Genomic DNA, 19,619 nt, shown 5'->3' with positions numbered 1-19,619 from the left:
TTAAGTGTATACAAGAATATATTATAATATTAATAAAATTTTATAAATTTGTTCAGTTTTCATGAAAAATGGACAATTTATAACCGCAAATATGAATGTAAAAATATAAAAACCATATCGCAGCTTAGAATTTATCAATACAGGTTTTTACAAAAATTCATACATAGACTGAATTGGATCAACCAACTAGTGGTAATAAATATTAAATCATAGACTTAATATTTAAACATTATTTTATTACTTAAAAAAAAATTAATTTTGTTATAATCTAAAAATCATATCTGATATAACATCATGAATTTTACTGTAATTAAATAAAAACAAGATCAAATTTTCTCAAAAAATAAAAAAACTATATTAAATAATCATCTTAAAATATTAATAGTTTTATAATTTATTTAATTAAATATAAATATGACACACAATTTATATAATAAGTAACAAAATAAAATAACTTTTCTTGATTATTTAATGGAATATACAAAATACTATGGAAGATAATTATTTTAGTTATAAGAATCATATTTTTACCCTTTCAGTCTTTTAGTTGACTTCAGTGTCAAATGTTTCAACAAATGTAATTTTTAAAAAGTATAAAATATACTGTAGTTACTTATACATATCATAATAAATATCATTATCAGGTAATAATAAATAAACATTTTAATAATCTTCTTCTTCATAACTGTATCCATAATCGCCATCTTCATTTTGTCGTCCAAGTAACTGACCAACAGACATTTCAGAAGGATCTGGTTCTGGTTCTACTTCATCATCCAGATAATCATCAATTTCATCTATAATAAATTAAATAATTATTTCTAATTTCAAATTAAACTATATTATGTAACTCTTGTTAAGAATATTTGTTAATATAATACTTATATCTTAGTATTACATAACAAATTGTAATGGTTTTTAATTTTAAAAACTGTTTTTCAAAAATATATCTTTAAAATTAAATGCATGTACAGATATATACCAGTTTCATTATTACAATCATAATATGACATTGACAAAGATTCTTCAGTGACTTGTGAAGATTCGGTATCTAACTGACATAATTTCATTTTTCTAGGTGTAGCTAATTTGATATTTGGAGTTTTCCTATTATTTTCTAATACTTTCGGTTGCAACTTTTTGGATCTACAATTTTAGAATAAATAAAACTAAATATTATATAGATATAAAATTTTTTTAGAATTTAGAATAAATAAAACTATATAAATAGTCCAAAAATTATAACTATTTTAACTAGATACAAGAACTACTTACGATACAAGAGTAACTGACGATATTTCATTCTTTTCTATTTTTTTTGGTGAAGTAAATGATACATCATCAGATTTATGTTGTGACTGAGTCTTAGAACAATTTCCAACATTTAAACTTTTTAATACCTCATAATTTATTTTGGACGATATACGTTTCTCTTGCAGCATTTTTTCAATTGCTTCCCCTAATATAAATCGAAAAATATCAAATAATTATATATGAAAAATATATATGTTAACAATAAAGCAATTTCTATTCACCAGCACTATTAGCTGGCCCTTGATTTTTATTTTTCTTAGAGGTAGTTCTTCTCCTTTTCTTTTCCGGCTTACCCTCTTCCTTTTCTTTTTGTCTTTTTTCTTCTTTTTCTAAATAATGTATCGTTTTAAATTTACAGTAATTAAAAAACGTATAAAAATAAATAATTTGAAATTCTACCTTTCTGTTCTAATAAATATTTTTCATTTACTTTATTCCATAAATTACTTTTAAATTGTGCTTCTTTTTCAGACATAATGTAACTGTCTAATTCTTCATCGTCTAGGTCTGTAATATCAATTTCTCCAGTCATCTAAATTTTCATAAACACAAATATTAACTTTTAAAATATAATAAATGAATACAATATATGATTTGTGTAATATAAATCAAATTGTAAAATAAAACAGTTTTACATTTTCAAACGACAATGTAGAAGATTCTTTATTTATATTATCCTTATTATGAAAAGATGTCGTTAATCCCATTGAAGCTATGTCAGGACCTACATTCAAAAATTACATTTCTTTTAATTTTGGTGCAAATTTGACCTTTCTAAAGGCTTATATATCTTCGCACATACACACACAAATTCGTTTTTGTATGGATGCATGTATTTACATATAGATATATAATCATAATTCATTTCAATTACCAAGCCCAGTCACCAAAGAATTTTCATTTTGTTGTATATTAGCGATTAATAAATCATCTGAATCATCAGGATTACTTCCAACGCATTGTTTAATAATATTTAAATTTGATTCTCTAATAAATCTATCAGCATCTAATTCTTCTGCACATGCTATATTTTTAAGATAAATTATATTATATTTCATAATTTAATTAATAAATGTTAAATAATTTTAATAAATTACAATTTCTTGTTTTTCCTTTTATAGATTTTTGCTCTTCTAACTGCCGATCGATTTCCGATTGAAGTTCAGTGAATTCATTAGCGATATTTTCTAACTGAAGTGGAATTATTTTAAAATAAGAATATAAAATTATTTAGTAGATAATCATTATTAAATAATAAATTCAGTGTATAAATAAAAATAAATTATATGTAAATATTATCTATAAAAATTTTCATTGAATACATCTTTTAAGAAAAAATTTTGTATTCAACAATTTATAATGCTAATTATGACTTATAATAATAAATTCTACATTAGAATTTATTCTTTATATTATTAATTTATGGTAAATAAATAATTATCATAACTCTAATATATATATATATATATATATATATATTATTGGTTTTATAATAAATACGTAATACGAATTAGCACACAACTTTATATATAATTTGATGCAGAATATGCAAATAAGGGAAATATATGGAATAATAGGGCATGATCGTCTTGCACTATAGCAATTAAAGAAAATATATTTAATGTATGTACGCGTGTGCATGTAAATACTTTTTGCAATCTTTCTCTGTCCTTTTTTCGAGCAGCCTTAAATGCTGGTGGATCTTGTTCCTCTTCTAAATCAACAGTCATGAATTCATCTAAAGTCAATGCACTTGATGGAGTATCACCAAATTCTATTAATCTGTAAATAAAATTAAAAGGAAGGAACTATGTAGAATATATTTGCCAATAAAGGGCTATTCCATTATAATAAATATGAAATATTTTACCTTTTTCTTAAAGTTGACTCGTGCACTTTCACAATTTTAATAATATCATTAGGAGATCTATTGAATTCATGTAACCTCGCAGCCATCAACAAGGCTAAAAGTAATTAAGGTAATTAGGATAATTATAAATAATTTTTTTCTAGATATTTAAAAATTTTCTGAAGCATATAGATAAATAAACTATTAAATATACCTGCTCCACATAAACCGGATGGTCTTCGACCACTGTGAATACTATCTCTTTTCATTCTTTGAACAACACGTAAAGCAGTCATGGATACTTCATGAGTTTTTTCTCCAAATTCAAGTTTATTTGCAAAACGCATTATATACAGACATGGATCTGTAATAAAAATGCATAGATTCCTAAGAATATATTTATGATATAGTTTACTTTCTTAATAAGAAATTTGTCAATTTATGAAATAATAAATATAAAAATTAATTTCATATTTTAATTTATCTATTGTCTTTATATAAGACATGTAAAATGCGATAAAATTTATTTCCTTAAAAGTGAACAATCAGAATCATACATAAATTCTTTTTATTTATAACGAATCATATTTTTATTTTTTATAATGAAAAAATTGTTAAAAATTAATTATTAAAGCAATATAAGTATGTGGAACAAAAATTAAATATATCAATAATAAAAATAACGTATTAAATTAAACATATAATTACAACCCACTTTAATAAACGCCTTACAAGAAAATCAATGGAAGCCCCTATTATTAAACGAATTACATCGAAGAGACGTCAACAATTGTAATCATAAACTTTATATGCAATTATTGACAATGTATGAATAGAGTTCTGTTATTAAAAGCAAATCTAAGTTTCGATACGAAGATAAAATTTTGACTACAAAATGTGAAAAATTGTAAAAGATTATGTTACCTTCCTCTCCCGCACTTGGCTTATATATAATGTTTTTAATCTCACTCTAATATTTAGAATGGAATAATCAATCCAGTACATTAACTTCTATAATCTAAAAACAAAATTGGGAATAATTTAAATTAAAAATGTACATAACTTTAACTTTTAAAGAATAATACTTCATTACTACATAATGAATGAGTGTTTTTGATAAACTGATTTTGTAAGCTTGATACATATATGAATAAAATGGCGCAAGGGAGAAAATAATAGGAAAAACAAATAGATACAAAATTTTAAATAATTTCGTTTGGAAAATAAAATAATTATTTATATCAGTTTTAATAACAATTTAATTTAATATTTGAACGGTTCTTTTTAACACAGTAAGCACAGTGTAGCTTAATCAATATACTTAAAACTCACATCTAAAGAAATAAACATATATTTCATTAATAGTAGTTAAAATATAATTAAGAGGCTGATCGACTACTGTAGCAGCGCGATAAACGACCCACGTCTACGCGCTTCTGTACAAAACCTACGAATAAGCCATCTTTTATTATATCAAATTATTCTGAATGTATAAAAGGCAGGTTAAATAAAAATTATTTGAAACTATGTAATAATCGCAGAACGTATTTAATATTTCAAGATAATGAAATCATTAAAAAATCTAATTTGTGTACTTTACACGGCACTATTGACTTTGACCACTTTCTTTGACAATGCCTGTTTATAGATTTTCGAAAAAAAAATTTATCTGTTTAAAATTGAAAAATAAAATTCTAAAAAATGCACTTGAAATGCTTATAAGGTAGCATTAAGATGCATATAAAACCTTCTAATAATTTATTTAAGAAATTTAAATAAAAACATGATGCCGAATGCATATTTTACTTTTTTTATTTTAAATCAATTAAACATTTATTTATTCGCCTTAAGTATGATTAAGTATTATTATTACAATTTTCAGCTTATATATATATATGTAAACTAAATTAATTTGTATTTTTTTTAACTATATTGAGAAAACTTATAAAGTATATTTTAAAAATACAATTTTATAAAACAAAACAGCTTCAAATTATTTAAAAAAATGTGTACTGATTAAATTTTCTCTTTAATTTAATAATGTATTGGATTTTTGTATTTATTTTTATAGTTCATATAAAAACGTAAAGAAGTCACTGTTTAACATCATTAAAATAATATTTTCTGACTTATATCTGACATCTTAAATTCACTAATAAATTTGTTTTTCCAATGAGCAGAAACGATATGAATCTACGTTACGCATATTCCTTTTCTAATATTCATAACATACTGTAATTATACATAAATATGCCTATACATATATATAAGATTTAAGAGTATAATAAAATATTAGTTTGATATCAGCTTTGTTCAAATGTATTATATACAAATTATAAAAAGCTTAATAACACCAAAAAATAGATGCACAGCTGTATATTTAAACACTTTATTTGGATTCATAAAATAAATTAAATAGGAGCGAAATAATAGAAGGCACTAAAATAATTGTAATTATTCCCAACATTGCGCAAACTGCAAGCGAGCAAATCAATAAAAATGTATATCCTATGGCTAAGTAATCGCCGGTTTTGCTTCGTTTATGTAGAAAATGGGATCTATGTCCTACAGCTGCTAGTTAACGATGACAAAAGCATCTTCCGTGGGGGTGCGTCGCTCGGTGGGAGTTAGGGGTATTCGACAATCAGGAGGGGAGCAAAGAGAGAAGAGATCAACGACAGCGACCATAAAGAGCGCGCGCAGATCGCTGAAAATGGCGAAGCAAGTCTAGTCATTGGCGTATAGCAGTGATCGACTCTCGTGTGTGACTATTCTCTCATCACCGACGGCTCGGTGAGCCGCTGACACTGAGGATTCGAGATCGCCGTCACCACCATTACTCGTACGGTTACTGCTGCTATTATTCGAGGTCGGGGGATAACCCCGAGGCAATGGCCATGTCAAATCTTTATTCGAAGATCGCCACCAAGCCGGTGAAGCGATTCCAAGAGAACATTTCCGTAAGCCAGACAAACGCCTGGGTAAACGGTAAGCATCGTAATAACTATCATGAGCCTCTTGTTCTCGTTTCAGCCACACTGAACATTAAGCTCGGTGACGTTTGCATTATCATGTTAATTACCCGTACTATTTCCGCGGCGCCTTTATTCAAAGTGGGTATCAAGAAATGACTAGAAATTTTTGTTTCTGACACTTCATACGAGATGTCAAGTTCGTTCACTTCAGCTGACGCCAGCGCTCACTCGACGTAAATAATATTTAATGTCGCAGAAAAGAAAGCAAACTAACTACACATTGATCAAGTTATCCCTTTAATTCGAGATCTTAATTTATAATTTTTAGAGCTGCTTTTTTTTAAAGCAAAAATCGATTAATTAAATTCATTCCACTTGTACCACATTTTCAGCAATTTTATTATTATTTTCTTTTGATTGAGCCAATAATTCATAAATTTAAATTTAATAAAGTATATTATCAATTAAAACCAAGAGATACAGGCATTTTCTGGTTTTACAATTATAATGAAGATTTCAATTTTAATAACTTTCGGAGCAAATAAAAAAAATATAACAAATGATTAATTACATTAATAAGACCATGAAAAGTCGAATCAGTGGAAAATAAATAAGAATAAAAAAAAATCTTAGTAAGTATTCATATCCAATCACATAACCATAAATACATGGTGGGAAAAAAATCTTTAGAACTGCTTTTCATACGTATGCATGCGCCTGCCGCCGCCGACACGCAAGTCCCCACGCATCAAGTAAGCAGGCACACACACTCACACGCACCGCATACCAAGCAAACAGGCACACAAGAAGCACTTGAATGGACCAATGTAGAGCGTACGTCTTCCTCGGCATGTGTTATTGCGCTTGCGCTAGCACATCTTACACGCATAGGAAGCGTGAAATGTCGAACCAGAACATAACTTGACGACTAAAAGAAGCAATTCGAAAATAAATGGAAAGTTTAGCATTAGTGACTAGGGCAGATTACAAACAAAGGCGATGATAGAACTTTGATACAGTTCGCTGAAAATTTTGATTCGAACTAAAGATAGAAAAAAGGCAGCGATCCTCGGATAATGTCGTCGAGTGATCCACCGCTTTCAACGTCATCTACATCTTACCCAACATCTTCTCAATCATCTCAACAGCAGCAGCACTTATTGCGGAAAGGGGCAACGCGAGGAGAGAGAAAACGAGAGACATGTATAACCCCTCACCTCGTTAGTTCGATGTATACCAACGGTATAAACGTTTGAATTAACTTACATTGCCCTAATTGGCTTCACTTGTCTCTGCTCAAACTAACGTTTTACGTCTTCTAGTTCAAAAGCTCACATTTCTTCGCTCTTGATAACAAGGCGTGCGCATGTGTATGTAAAAGAAGGAGGGAGGGAGATGAAACATGAAAAAAAAAACTTTTCTGAATAAGCATGTCATGCTGTATAACATTTACGTATATATATATATATATATATATATATATATGCCCACGAGTATGATTAGCCTACGTATTAAATAGCTCTGTATCTTAATAAATGTAAGATTAATTAAGAAAGTCAATTGCTGAATATGAAGATGTATAATGGAATTTTATCAAAAAATTCTTTTATACTTGATAACAAATATATAATAGATAGTTGAATAAACCAAATATTTATATTGAAATTACTTTTATATGGATTTCTAATTTCTAATAAATTATAAATAAGAAAATAAAACTGAATCATATATTCATTTCCATATTTATAGCGGAATTACCAAGCACAGTATCAGGATCACCACCATCAGTCAGTCCAATATCTTCAATAGTTCTACAACGTGAGGGAGTAGTTAGTCAACCTTTAAGTATACCAGCATCGCCACTGTCTTCTATTTCTTCACCAATCATTCAAACATTTAATCTTTTATCTTTGGAAGACTGTACTCAAGATCCAAATTGGCAGGCTACAAAGCCTACAATAAGAGAACGAAATGCAGCAATGTTCAATAATCCACTTATGGCTGACATTCAATTCATTGTTGGAAATCCAGGTAGATAATTTATGTAAAAATGAAGAAAAAAAAGTATTAATATTAAGAAGAAAAAAGAAAAGTCTAGTAAACGTTAACTTTCTATATAAAGATAAAATGAAAATTTTCAGGACATACCCAAACTATCCCAGCACATAAATATGTACTAGCCACAGGTAGCTCTGTTTTTTATGCCATGTTTTATGGAGGTCTAGCCGAAAACAAAAATGAAATAGAAGTTCCAGATGTAGAACCTGATGCATTTTTAGCATTGTTAAGGTAAATTTTAATTAATAATGGAAACTAATAGATTAAAAGTTTGTTAAATTAAATAAAAGCATTGAAATTTCTCAGCAACTTAAAAAACACTAAAGTGTTTGAAAATAAAATTATTTGAAAAAGTATTGATAATTTTACAGATACATGTATTGTGACGATGTTAAACTTGAAGCTGATACCGTATTAGCAACGTTATATGTTGCAAAAAAGTACATCGTTCCACATTTAGCCCGCGCCTGCGTTACTTTTTTAGAAACGAGTTTAAACGCCAAAAATGCGTGTCTACTACTGAGCCAATCCCGATTATTCGAAGAACCTGATCTCATGCAACGCTGCTGGGAGGTTATTGATGCCCAAGTAAGTCCAACTCTAAAATCAATTTCGTTTGGAAAGCGACAAGTTCCATACTGCGAGAATCAATGTATATATCGCGCTCTGAGCTGGAACTCCGAAGAAGACTCTTTATCCGAGAATCAGTTGCAAAGATGGCAAGGCCAACAAATAGACGACGAAGTTCTGGGTTCGAGCTACGGCGACTTTCAGGGTTTGCGTTGTAACAAACTCCTATTTGCATCTTATCCTTTAAGTCTATCTGAAAGCAATTGTTTCTTTGATGTTAAGTTGAACAATCCCCCGAGGCAATTCGGGCTTAGTCGTACGAGAAGCGAACCCTATTTCCTAGACGGAAGGCTCGACGTTGAGGTCATTCAGAATATTACTTATAAAGATAGCTTTACGGAAGATTGCAAAGATAGTGAAAATAATTTCGATATTGAGGCTTACTGCGATAATTGCGAAGAACTAAACAATATGGCACGAAGTCATAATATATATAAAAATCACTGAATTTTTCTTAACTGGTTCACTGTTACAGTAAAATAAAATTTAATGTGCTCGAATTATAACAATAGAAATAGAAATTCAAAATAAGAATTTAACTGCAAAGACATAAAGTATCTAAAATATTTACAATAATATAAATAGCTTTATTGATTTTATTTAAAAATAAATGACATAATTTCTATAGCGTTTAATTTGTTAAATTGTCATTTTTTCGTTCTACGATTACACTTAAATTTGAAAAAACGTATTTGCATCTCGGGGTTCGTTTCGTCCACTCTATGCTGGATTCAATGTTAATTTTAAGTAATGAATTAATTACTGATTAAATTCATTCACGTTATAAATGTAGAATATTTTTAAATCGGACGAAATAATATTCTTTACACGTAAACAACTGCGAATTAAGGTTAATTACATTTAAGGATTCTAAAAATTCTGAAAAATGGATAGTAATCCATAATTTTGTAATGTATATGATTATTACAAAATGTTCATAAAATATTTCATCGATAATTTAATAAGAGAATAATTTTTAATATTTGTGATTATATTATAAGGCTGTGTTCATTTTATGGAATACTAAAATTGCAATTATATCGTGAAGTGTTATTAAGATGTTACAAAGTAAAATATTAAAATATAGTAATTTTTTTAAACAAAATGCCTCTAGATCATTTTTATTCCTAGGAAACATTCTTCTTTAAGCAATACTTATATTTATTATTTTTTACCACACATTGTGTTCAGAATTTAAATTTTCCTATTTCTTTATAAAATATATTTTTAATTATTAATAAATCAATCAACAAATCAACTATATACAATTCTATAATTTCACTTTAGTACATTATAAAAGATAAGCAAAAAAAATATTAAAATAGTTCGATTCAAATATTTATGATATAATTAAAGATTCGTGTTTGAAAATATTACATTTTTAGTTTATTAATTTTTTTTTAGAGTAACGTTACTCGTAAAAATATTATGTGAGAATAGTTTTAATTTAAGAATTTTCTGTAGGCAGAAATGGCTTTGCGATCGGAAGGTTTTGTTGAAATAGACATTCATACGCTTGAATCGGTGCTTTCTCGAGAAACCTTAAACTGCAAAGAAATTCATTTATGGAACGCAGCCTTAAGGTGGGCACATGCAGAATGCCTACGAGAAGATCTGGAACCAACTCCAAGCAATCAAAGACGACTATTGGGTAAGCATCGTACAAAAAAAGGTTCGCAATGAAATACTTTATTTTCAATAGTCATTGGAAGTGGCTACCCAGCTATAAAATATTGCTGTGGATTTAATTACAGGATCTGCTTTGAATTTAATTAGACTTCCTGCCATGAGTTTGGAAGAATTTGCTAATAGCGCAGCGCAAACTGGTATACTCACACAGCAAGAAACAATCGACGTATTTCTTCACTTCATTGCCAGTACAAAGCCTCTACTTTGCTTTCCTATTAAACCCCGACAGGGATTAAAAACTCAGGTAAATGAGAAAAATAGTGAATGTCATCAATAAATGCTAATGGTAATGATTGTTGCATCTAACGCCATTATAATTAGAACTAAAATACTTGAATAAAAAATTATCTATGATTAAGACAAATAAGAATTCTTATGGTATTAAATTATTACTTATTACTATAATAAGTATTATAGTATTTTTTATTAAATATTATTACAGTAATATTATAAAAGATTTTGAAACTTCAAATATATCTCACATCATTAATCACAAGTAAATTAACCCTTAGAATATTAAAATTATTTCAGTTTCCAGAAACTTTAGATATTATTCTATGCACATAAAGAAAAAATTGTTAAAATTTCATGTTTTTCGCAGGCGTGTCATCGATTTCAATCATGTGCATATAGATCGAACCAGTGGCGCTACCGAGGCCGTTGTGATTCCATCCAGTTCAGTGTCGACAAGCGAATCTTCGTTGTCGGCTTCGGCCTGTACGGAAGCTCTTCCGGCGCAGCCGATTACAATGTTCGCATCGAACTTAAGAGACTTGGTCGTGTTCTATCCGAGAATAATACTAAATTCTTTTCCGACGGTTCGAGTAACACCTTTCACGTATACTTCGAGAATCCTATACAGATTGAACCAGAGAACTTTTATACGGCTAGTGCGATCCTTGATGGGGGCGAACTAAGTTACTTCGGCCAAGAGGGTATGTCTGAGGCAACAGTCGGCAGCGTCACTTTCCAATTTCAGTGCAGCTCCGAGAGCACGAATGGCACCGGTGTTCAAGGTGGACAGATACCAGAACTGATATTTTATGGACCACCCTCAGACGAATGACGTAATTTCATTAGCGAAATATGTTAATTTTGAATACGCCAAAAATAATTAAATTCTATTTTTGAGGCGATTATATTTGTAAATTGAACATTAATAAAGTACGTAGCAAAAAGTACAGAATAAAAATCATTTTAAAAAGCGGGTACTCTCATTAAATGTAGTTGTAAAATTTATAAAATTAAGCAACTTTTTACTTTATTGACCGAAGGTATGCTTTTAAAGTAAATTTTACTTAATATGTTAGTTAACTTTTGAATGAATTTCTCTTAGAGTGATTTTTACTCCAATTTCTTTCTGATAAATATTAAATACATAAATGCGCGCGATATTTATTTTTAATTCCACAAACAATTTACTGGTAACTATTGTTATGTGTACTTCCTGTTTAAATTGTAGCGTTGTTAACCGTTCTTAATTGCATGCCTTTCTATTGAATCTTCTTATTTAAAGATTTTTCGTGTTTCTTTCCTTATTAGCGAGTACAAGGAATAATTTTTTATCGAAATTCGAAAGCTACTCACAAATAATAATTTGTGCAAATTAGTTACAAGCACCACAAGCAACGTTGAACGTAGCAATGTGAGAAACTTGAAAATTGTATATTTAACTTAATAAACAATTTTTATAACACCATATTGGTTGGAAATATATATTTCCATGATGAATAATAGATGTATAATAAATTCGAAATGCGTATGAAAAGTAATAAAATATTTCAAAATCGTTAATAATAGAGAACGCATTATACTGCCTAATTTTAATTAAGACAACACAAACAAATAAACGCCCTTTATAAACTGTACTGTAAGCTACCAAATTACTGCAATGTTTTATTTGCATTTTCTGCTAATTTAATTGTACATTGATGTTGTAACTTTCACTAATGTGATCACGTTATTCACTAGTTTAATAAAATAAATACTGTACATTTATGTTACAACTATAGTACTTCGAAATTTATATTATTAGCAGCATTTAAATCCTACTGTATTACTCTGTACTTAAAGAATAACCCTTGACAACCATCTTTCAAATTCATACCAAATTTATATTTGCATAATTAAGTTTATAATGATACATCAGTACGATTGTTAATTAAAACTTGCATTAAGTTAAAAATTACTTATTAGTACTTATAAAAGTACTAGCGTATATAACGTTTTTGATTATTATATTTTTTTAATTGTAAACAAACGTACTTTTTACCCAATTATATATATTATTTGTTTTTGTTATATAAAATAAATTAGTCCTTTAATATAAGCTCTTACTATTGTAGAATTTATAAATATTAATATCGAAGTGCATCAACACTTTTAGAAAATATATTTAGTAAGTACTAATAGTACTTTTGGAAAATACTAAAGATTTTATGCAAAAATATTTTTATTTATAACTAAAAATTTCAATATGAAATTTTTTAATTGAAAGAGAGACGTAAACATTTAAAAACTATGTATTATAGTACAGAGTACTTGGAAATGTAATAAAGTATCTGTAAGTACCAAAAGATATACTATATTACTTGAACTGGTTGATTTATACTAATATATTTCATTGCCTATAATTCTGTAAAGAATTTAAATTAATTTTCTAAACAATTAATAAATATGTGAATACTTTCTTTTCATGTATATACACATGCAATATTCAAGCACCAGAAAAACAAAATAAAAATTTGAAAACATACATTTACATTCTATTATTTCTACAGCCCTTTAAAATTTCGCATTAAAAAAATAAAGGTAATATAAAAAATAATCTACAAATAATTAATACCTACAAAAATTCTTTTAAAATATTTCAATAAATAGTTTTAATTGCAAGAACGAATGGAAATATATATTCTATATTAAGTAAAAAATATGTTTCATAAATATTTTCACATTAATGTAGTTATAGTTAAATAAACACCAAAAAAAATTATGTTTAATGAAAAAATAGGTGATATGTTTTTTTTTTAATTTTTAAAAAAAAGCAACGATTTTAAATTTTAAATACATAATTACAAAATTTATAGTCGTAAGTATATAATATAACTTACCCATAGAAGGTATATTAATGCATAATGCTTGAGTAAATCTCAAATATGTTCTTCCTAGTTCATGTACACAAATTTGTAACACATCACTAATATCAATAAGCATATCTGTAAAATATGTTTCATTACAATAAAGATTTTTTATTTTTGATAAATAATTAGAATATAAAATATACATACGTGCTGTGCCTTCAGTTCGACAGGTAATATAAACACATGCAGCATGATTATGAGCTTGTTTTCGTCCTCTAGTTAAATGTCGATTTAATGCCATTTTATAAAAATTAACTGATGTATCAATACAATGTTGATTTAGCCTGCATAATAAACAATTAAGTTAAAATTTTTCATGTTGAAATACTTCATAGTTTTAATAATACTTACTGTAATTGTCTACATAAATGTGTAATACCTTTACGTGCATTTTGTAAAGTAATTTCTCTTGATTCTTTACCACTTACAAGATATCCTAAATTTCAAAATATGATTAATCATAAGTAATTTAATACATATATAATATAATATTTTTACCTGCTCCAAAGCCTGTTGCACCACCAGAACTTTCATTAGAAACAAATTGACCAAGCATCATCATGTTACCAGCAGCAGTTTCTTCAAATGTTGTTTCACTTACAATAATTTGATCTTCCAGAACAAAACCACATTCTGTACAAACTGCATCTCCACGAGCTGGATCTGTTTCTATATTGGTTGAGCCACAATTTTTACACTTTCCACCTGACATCTTTAAAATATTTATATAATTGATAAATTAATACAAAATATTTTTATTTACCTAAAAATTTATAATTTACATCAATTTATATATCCATATAAATTGTGTATATTTTAAGATTAATTTGAATAAAAAATTAATTTAAAAATATTAAATGTTTCTATTTAAGTAATTATTTAATGAAAATAATTTTTAAAACACATTAACGTTGTACATATATAGAATTTATGAAAAATCAGTACAAAAACAAATTATTATTCTTCGTATGAATTATTTAAAATTATATTTTACAAAGTGAAAGGTATATTTTTGTTTAGAGTTTCCGGCAATTCTAACCCTAATATGAGTTATAATGTATTTCTGTAAATGCATACAAACTTTAAACATACCTTGGAAACTTGTTAATAAAGTTGCTTTAGAAAAGGATTTTTAGTTAATACTATCAAATTGAATTAAGAAGCTGTTTAAATATCCGTAAAATAGATAGAGGTAGTAGCAACACATGCGCATATGATATTCATTGCTCCTGCAATGAAGTTAAACCGTTTGTATGACCCATATATGTATAGAACAATTATTAGCTGGATAATCTTAAATACTCAGGCATCACTATCATCGATCACGTGTACCTGATATTTAAAAAAATCTACGTTTGTAAAACAGCTGCTTTTTTGCAAATAATCAATAAATATTAATTTTTTATTATTGATTTTACACATAATCATAAAGATTTATTTTTTATTACTGAATATTGATAGTTATATAATAATTTGAATATGTTTGATTTCAATATTATACATTAACCTATTTTTAATTGTTTCAGGTGTATATTATATTACAAATAATTGGTTGTAAATTTATTCAATACAAAATATACTATGTATTTGAATTACATATTAATAAATTTCAATAAAAATTAAATTCATGTTACAAGATTTATTAAAAAGACAACATTTTTATAAATCATTTATTTAATAGATACAATTTTTAAACAAATAAAAATCAAGATATAGCAAATAATTATTACCATTTCTTCATAATTATTTTAATGAATCTATAACATTTACATTAATGATACTAGAATTATTTGTTTTTAATCTTCTAAATCTTTAGGGTAAACATGAAATCGGATTAAATCATACTTGAAAGTCTGAAACATTAATTTTTTTAAAATACTTTATTAATTAAATTTTTCAAAGTATAATTCATTTATAATAAATTACTTACAAATCCAACTGATAAAAGGAAAACTATGGCATTGATTCCAAGAAATGCATTTCTAAATCTTTGCTTTTTATTATTTATTTCTGCCCATGAACATTCAGGTTTAAAAGCATCATCAAATTCTGACTTGTTAGCATGAATTTGTGAATATGGGCTAACTCCTAGATCAAAATATATAGATTGAATTAAATATATACATATCTTACAAAAAAAATAAAAAGACAGTAGCATAGAATTAATAATATCACAATATAACTCTTGTAATACAAGACAATGTTTAAATAAAATTTGATATATTAATAACTTTATAATTTATAATAAATATAAATGGACAAAATAAAATTATTTTAATAAGTACAAATTATATTAAAAATTTTAAAAAAGTCTTTGTATAACATTTGATAAAGCGATATGAAAAATAAATAAGATGTACGTAAAATGAATTATGCAACTAAAAGACGACGATGAATTATATAACTAAAAAAAGACAAAGACTGAAAACACAAGAAATGTTACCTTTTAGTAGTGCACGTTGTGCAATGGGTCGTAAAATCTTATTCAACATATTTTTATATAATTAATATTGAAAGATCTAAATATTAATTAAATTAAATCATATAAATCAATCAAATTATACAAGATACACAGCTTCAATGAAACGTTATGTTATATTCACAAATACTCAGGCCTCAGAGACATCTAATGGTAAAAAATATTAACTAAAATATTATATTTATCCCTTTGTTTATGTAAATAAATAGAATTTATTTTATTTAATTAAACTGTTAAACTTTATCAATTATGATATTTTTAAATCTAAATATCGAGATAGAATCTACAATAGTTTAAAATATATTATAAATTAAATAGTTGGTAATTTTAGAAAAAGTACACTTTTTATTTTTATTCGTAATCGCAGTTCGTTCTCATCTCCGCTTTTAATTTTCTCAACATTGGTAAAATTATTTTTAACATGAATAATTTACAAATTTATACAACTGAAATCTCTTGTTCATTCACATTAAAAAATCTTACTTTAATCATACGATAAGAACTTGTTCATATTAAAGTAATGTTTTATATTTATATTTTATTGAATTATGTGTTAGAAATTTGTTTCCATAATCAAATTTATTTACAGAATATATTCAACTTGTAAAAAGTTAAGTATTTTATTTTAATTGTTAAAATAGGTTCTTTAATTCACTTAGAGAAACCAACCATTTCCTGCACCAAATATACGTATCAATAATTTATTAAATTAAATATTCGCGCTCTTATTTTATAAACTTGGTTGCTATCTAAAAACACATTAAATAATGTTGAAAATTTTAAAATATTTATTAAAGAATAACAATTGAAAATTTAATAAGTCGATCTAGATAAACTTTTGAAATACGTTAATGTTTTTCTCATAATTTTCTGAAATAAATTATTATATTTTAATCATAAATTAAACTAAATTTTTCTTTAAATTAAAAGTAAATTTAAACGAATCAAAATGTGCTTTTTTAATACTTATAATTATAATTGATTGTTACTATATTGTTAATATTACTTATTATTAAACCAAAAATTAATAAATTAATGAATCCAATAGAATGTATCTACACAAAAGTATATTATGATGTTAAGCTTACATTTATTACACTTTATAAATATTACTTATCCCTAATTTAATAAGAACACATCTATATTGATTTAGATGTTGAAGCATCTGTGCATCCGTGGTAAGCAAAAGGTTTGAGTTCTGCTATGACACGAGCTGTTCGTGACACTGCATACGATGTTCGTTACACGGTTAAAAATAGTTAATAATGTAAGTATGCGAATGTCTACTCAGTGGGATGTTTTCTTTACCTTGAATTTTAGTATTTTTTCGAAACCTGTGCGGTTTTTAAGAAACATATTTTCATCTTACAAGTACATTGTTACCCTTTTCAATATTAGTGGATAGAGAAAGAAAAAGAGAGAAAGTGAAACGGGAAAATAAAAAATAATACCATGGCTTCAAAAGTCACATTGCAGCAAGCCCTCGGTACAGATGGAAGCGATTTTCATCACCGACAGAAAATCGCGACACATTATCAAACTAGGTAAATTATTAATTATAAGAGTACGAATAATTGTATTATTTTTCATCATTATGGTGTTGCAAAATAATTATTCAATGATTCATATTATAATCATGTAACCATTTGTCTCAGAGCTGAATACTTTCTTTAATTATATTTCTCTACAAAAACAATTATTGTAATGGCAACACAAAATTTGTTATTTAATGAAAATTCGCAATTATATTAATTTATTTTATTTCAGTGCCATTAATAAATCAAGACTGAAATACTGTATATTTTTTCATTACATATTGTTCTTTATTATGCTGGCCAAATTGTCAGCTGATATTTTAGATAGATTAAATATATTTATTTTAGAAATAGAAGAGCTTCAAGTACCGCAAGTACATATCTTCCAATTAATAGATTAATTTATTTATCCATATATTCTCTAATAGTTTGATTTTTCTTTTATAGCCTTTATGGTGGGAGTATATATGGTGCACAAGTTTGTTCCTATCATTCGTTGGGTTATCAGCAGTTAGGAAAAACAAAATCAAGATACTACAACAATATATGATTGGCATTGCAGTTTTGGGTTTTGGATCAATTGTATTTGGATTTATATATTATTTTAAAGATGTTTATGAATATTTGTCGACTGGAAATACTCAAGATATTCAAATGTGGCAGGTATTATCTATGAATTTTATACTATATTTATATATTTATTTATCCCTATGTTTATTAATTAAAATTAAGTTGTGTTAATATTTGTAGGAACTTCCATACGGTGTTTTATGGTATGGATTTATTCTTACAGCATCCCAAGTCCATGGCTTTACTTTATACTTTTCGTATAATCTTCTGGTTGCATGGCAAACCAAAAGAACTCTTTAATAATTAGATTTGGTATATGTAAATAGAAATAATTTCAAAGTATCAATGGTACAAGAGGAATAAAGATAAACATACTATATATGTTTACAAAAGTGTGTGACACATACATATAGTAAACAATCATTTAATACAAATCTCATTTATAAAATAATAGCACATAAGAGATTATATTTTATAATAAAAACAAAGAAAGATTGAAATTTTTCACAAAGCAGGAAAATTTTGTAAATATATTATTGAAAATTAAAGAAAAGATACCCATATTAAAAAGAATAAATGTGAATATAATTATTTTGAAAAAGCTTTTGTCTTAAAATAATTAAAGTCATAAAGTCTATAATAATGAGTCTCGGTTATATAGGTATATGAAAATATTTTATAAATTTAATATACAGTTTTTAATGAAAGTTTTAAACCGATATAAAAATAAAAAATTCCTTACATTAATTTTTAAACTTCCGCGGTACAAATGCTTACAATGCGCACGTCTGGCGTTTCCGACCTATTATCAAGGCTCCTCATCGCATATTCGAATTATTTCAAGATTTGCAATCGAGCATGCGTGTATGCGTTTCAATTTACGTCAAATATGCTTGACATCATCTATCTTTGTTTATCTCATACTTTTCTTGTTGCTTTTGATCCCGTTTCAGCGTCCAAGCAAATCATGTGTCGCATGAACTAGCATGTGCATATATGCAAGCATCATTAATTATGTCAAAAGCAATTATTTTTTGCTTCTTATCATTAGCCATGTACATCGACGGAGTCTATATGCAAATACAACAAAGTACAAACCAGCTAGTCTCGTTTTTAAAAGTCCACATTGTACGTCCACTGTTTTAGTTGAACTTAACGTTCCCATTACTTAATCGTTATCTGAGCAACCAATTTTTCCTTTTTCTTTCTCTTACTTTAATTGTTGTCTATATAAACACTATTAATTTCGTTACAATATTTAATGAAACAATAAATATATAAAAAAAATGTATAAATAGAAAGTTTTGTAAACTTATTTGCCCTGGCAATAGATTTCTTTATTATTTTTAAATATTTTGGATAATATTTAAATTAATGAGA

At 26.6% G+C, this 19,619-nt stretch overlaps 3 protein-coding genes across 3 annotated transcripts; 2 read left to right on the top strand and 1 right to left on the bottom strand.

The window, feature by feature from the left end:
* Positions 1–508: 508 nt before the first annotated feature.
* Brf (Brf RNA polymerase III subunit) lies at positions 509–14,968 on the bottom strand. The gene is made up of 16 exons (XM_011497909.1): positions 14,748–14,968; positions 14,154–14,367; positions 14,007–14,091; positions 13,803–13,939; positions 13,626–13,730; positions 3,378–3,527; positions 3,185–3,278; positions 2,964–3,096; positions 2,412–2,505; positions 2,189–2,338; positions 1,950–2,038; positions 1,714–1,846; positions 1,536–1,643; positions 1,276–1,459; positions 983–1,146; positions 509–797 (listed from the first exon to the last, which is right to left on the bottom strand). The coding sequence occupies exons 2-16, from the start codon at positions 14,365–14,367 to the stop codon at positions 664–666; spliced, it is 1,974 nt and encodes a 657-aa protein (XP_011496211.1). The 5' UTR covers positions 14,748–14,968; the 3' UTR covers positions 509–663.
* lute (BTB/POZ domain containing protein 3 lute) lies at positions 5,773–11,707 on the top strand. Its single transcript, XM_011497908.1, has 7 exons — positions 5,773–6,151; positions 7,888–8,169; positions 8,280–8,427; positions 8,568–8,784; positions 10,291–10,477; positions 10,581–10,759; positions 11,117–11,707. The coding sequence occupies exons 1-7, from the start codon at positions 6,055–6,057 to the stop codon at positions 11,579–11,581; spliced, it is 1,575 nt and encodes a 524-aa protein (XP_011496210.1). The 5' UTR covers positions 5,773–6,054; the 3' UTR covers positions 11,582–11,707.
* Positions 14,969–17,557: 2,589 nt separating the features above from the next.
* Positions 17,558–18,722, top strand: jagn (jagunal). The gene is made up of 4 exons (XM_011497907.1): positions 17,558–17,678; positions 17,902–18,043; positions 18,117–18,332; positions 18,420–18,722. The coding sequence occupies exons 1-4, from the start codon at positions 17,587–17,589 to the stop codon at positions 18,537–18,539; spliced, it is 570 nt and encodes a 189-aa protein (XP_011496209.1). The 5' UTR covers positions 17,558–17,586; the 3' UTR covers positions 18,540–18,722.
* The last annotated feature ends 897 nt before the right edge of the window (positions 18,723–19,619 follow it).

This window comes from Ceratosolen solmsi, unplaced genomic scaffold (genome assembly GCF_000503995.2).
Source record: "Ceratosolen solmsi marchali unplaced genomic scaffold, CerSol_1.0 scaffold14, whole genome shotgun sequence".
Classification (NCBI taxonomy): Eukaryota; Metazoa; Arthropoda; class Insecta; order Hymenoptera; family Agaonidae; genus Ceratosolen; species Ceratosolen solmsi.
The sequence above is the reverse complement of the archived record's forward strand: the minus strand, read 5'-3'. Positions and strand labels throughout refer to the sequence as shown.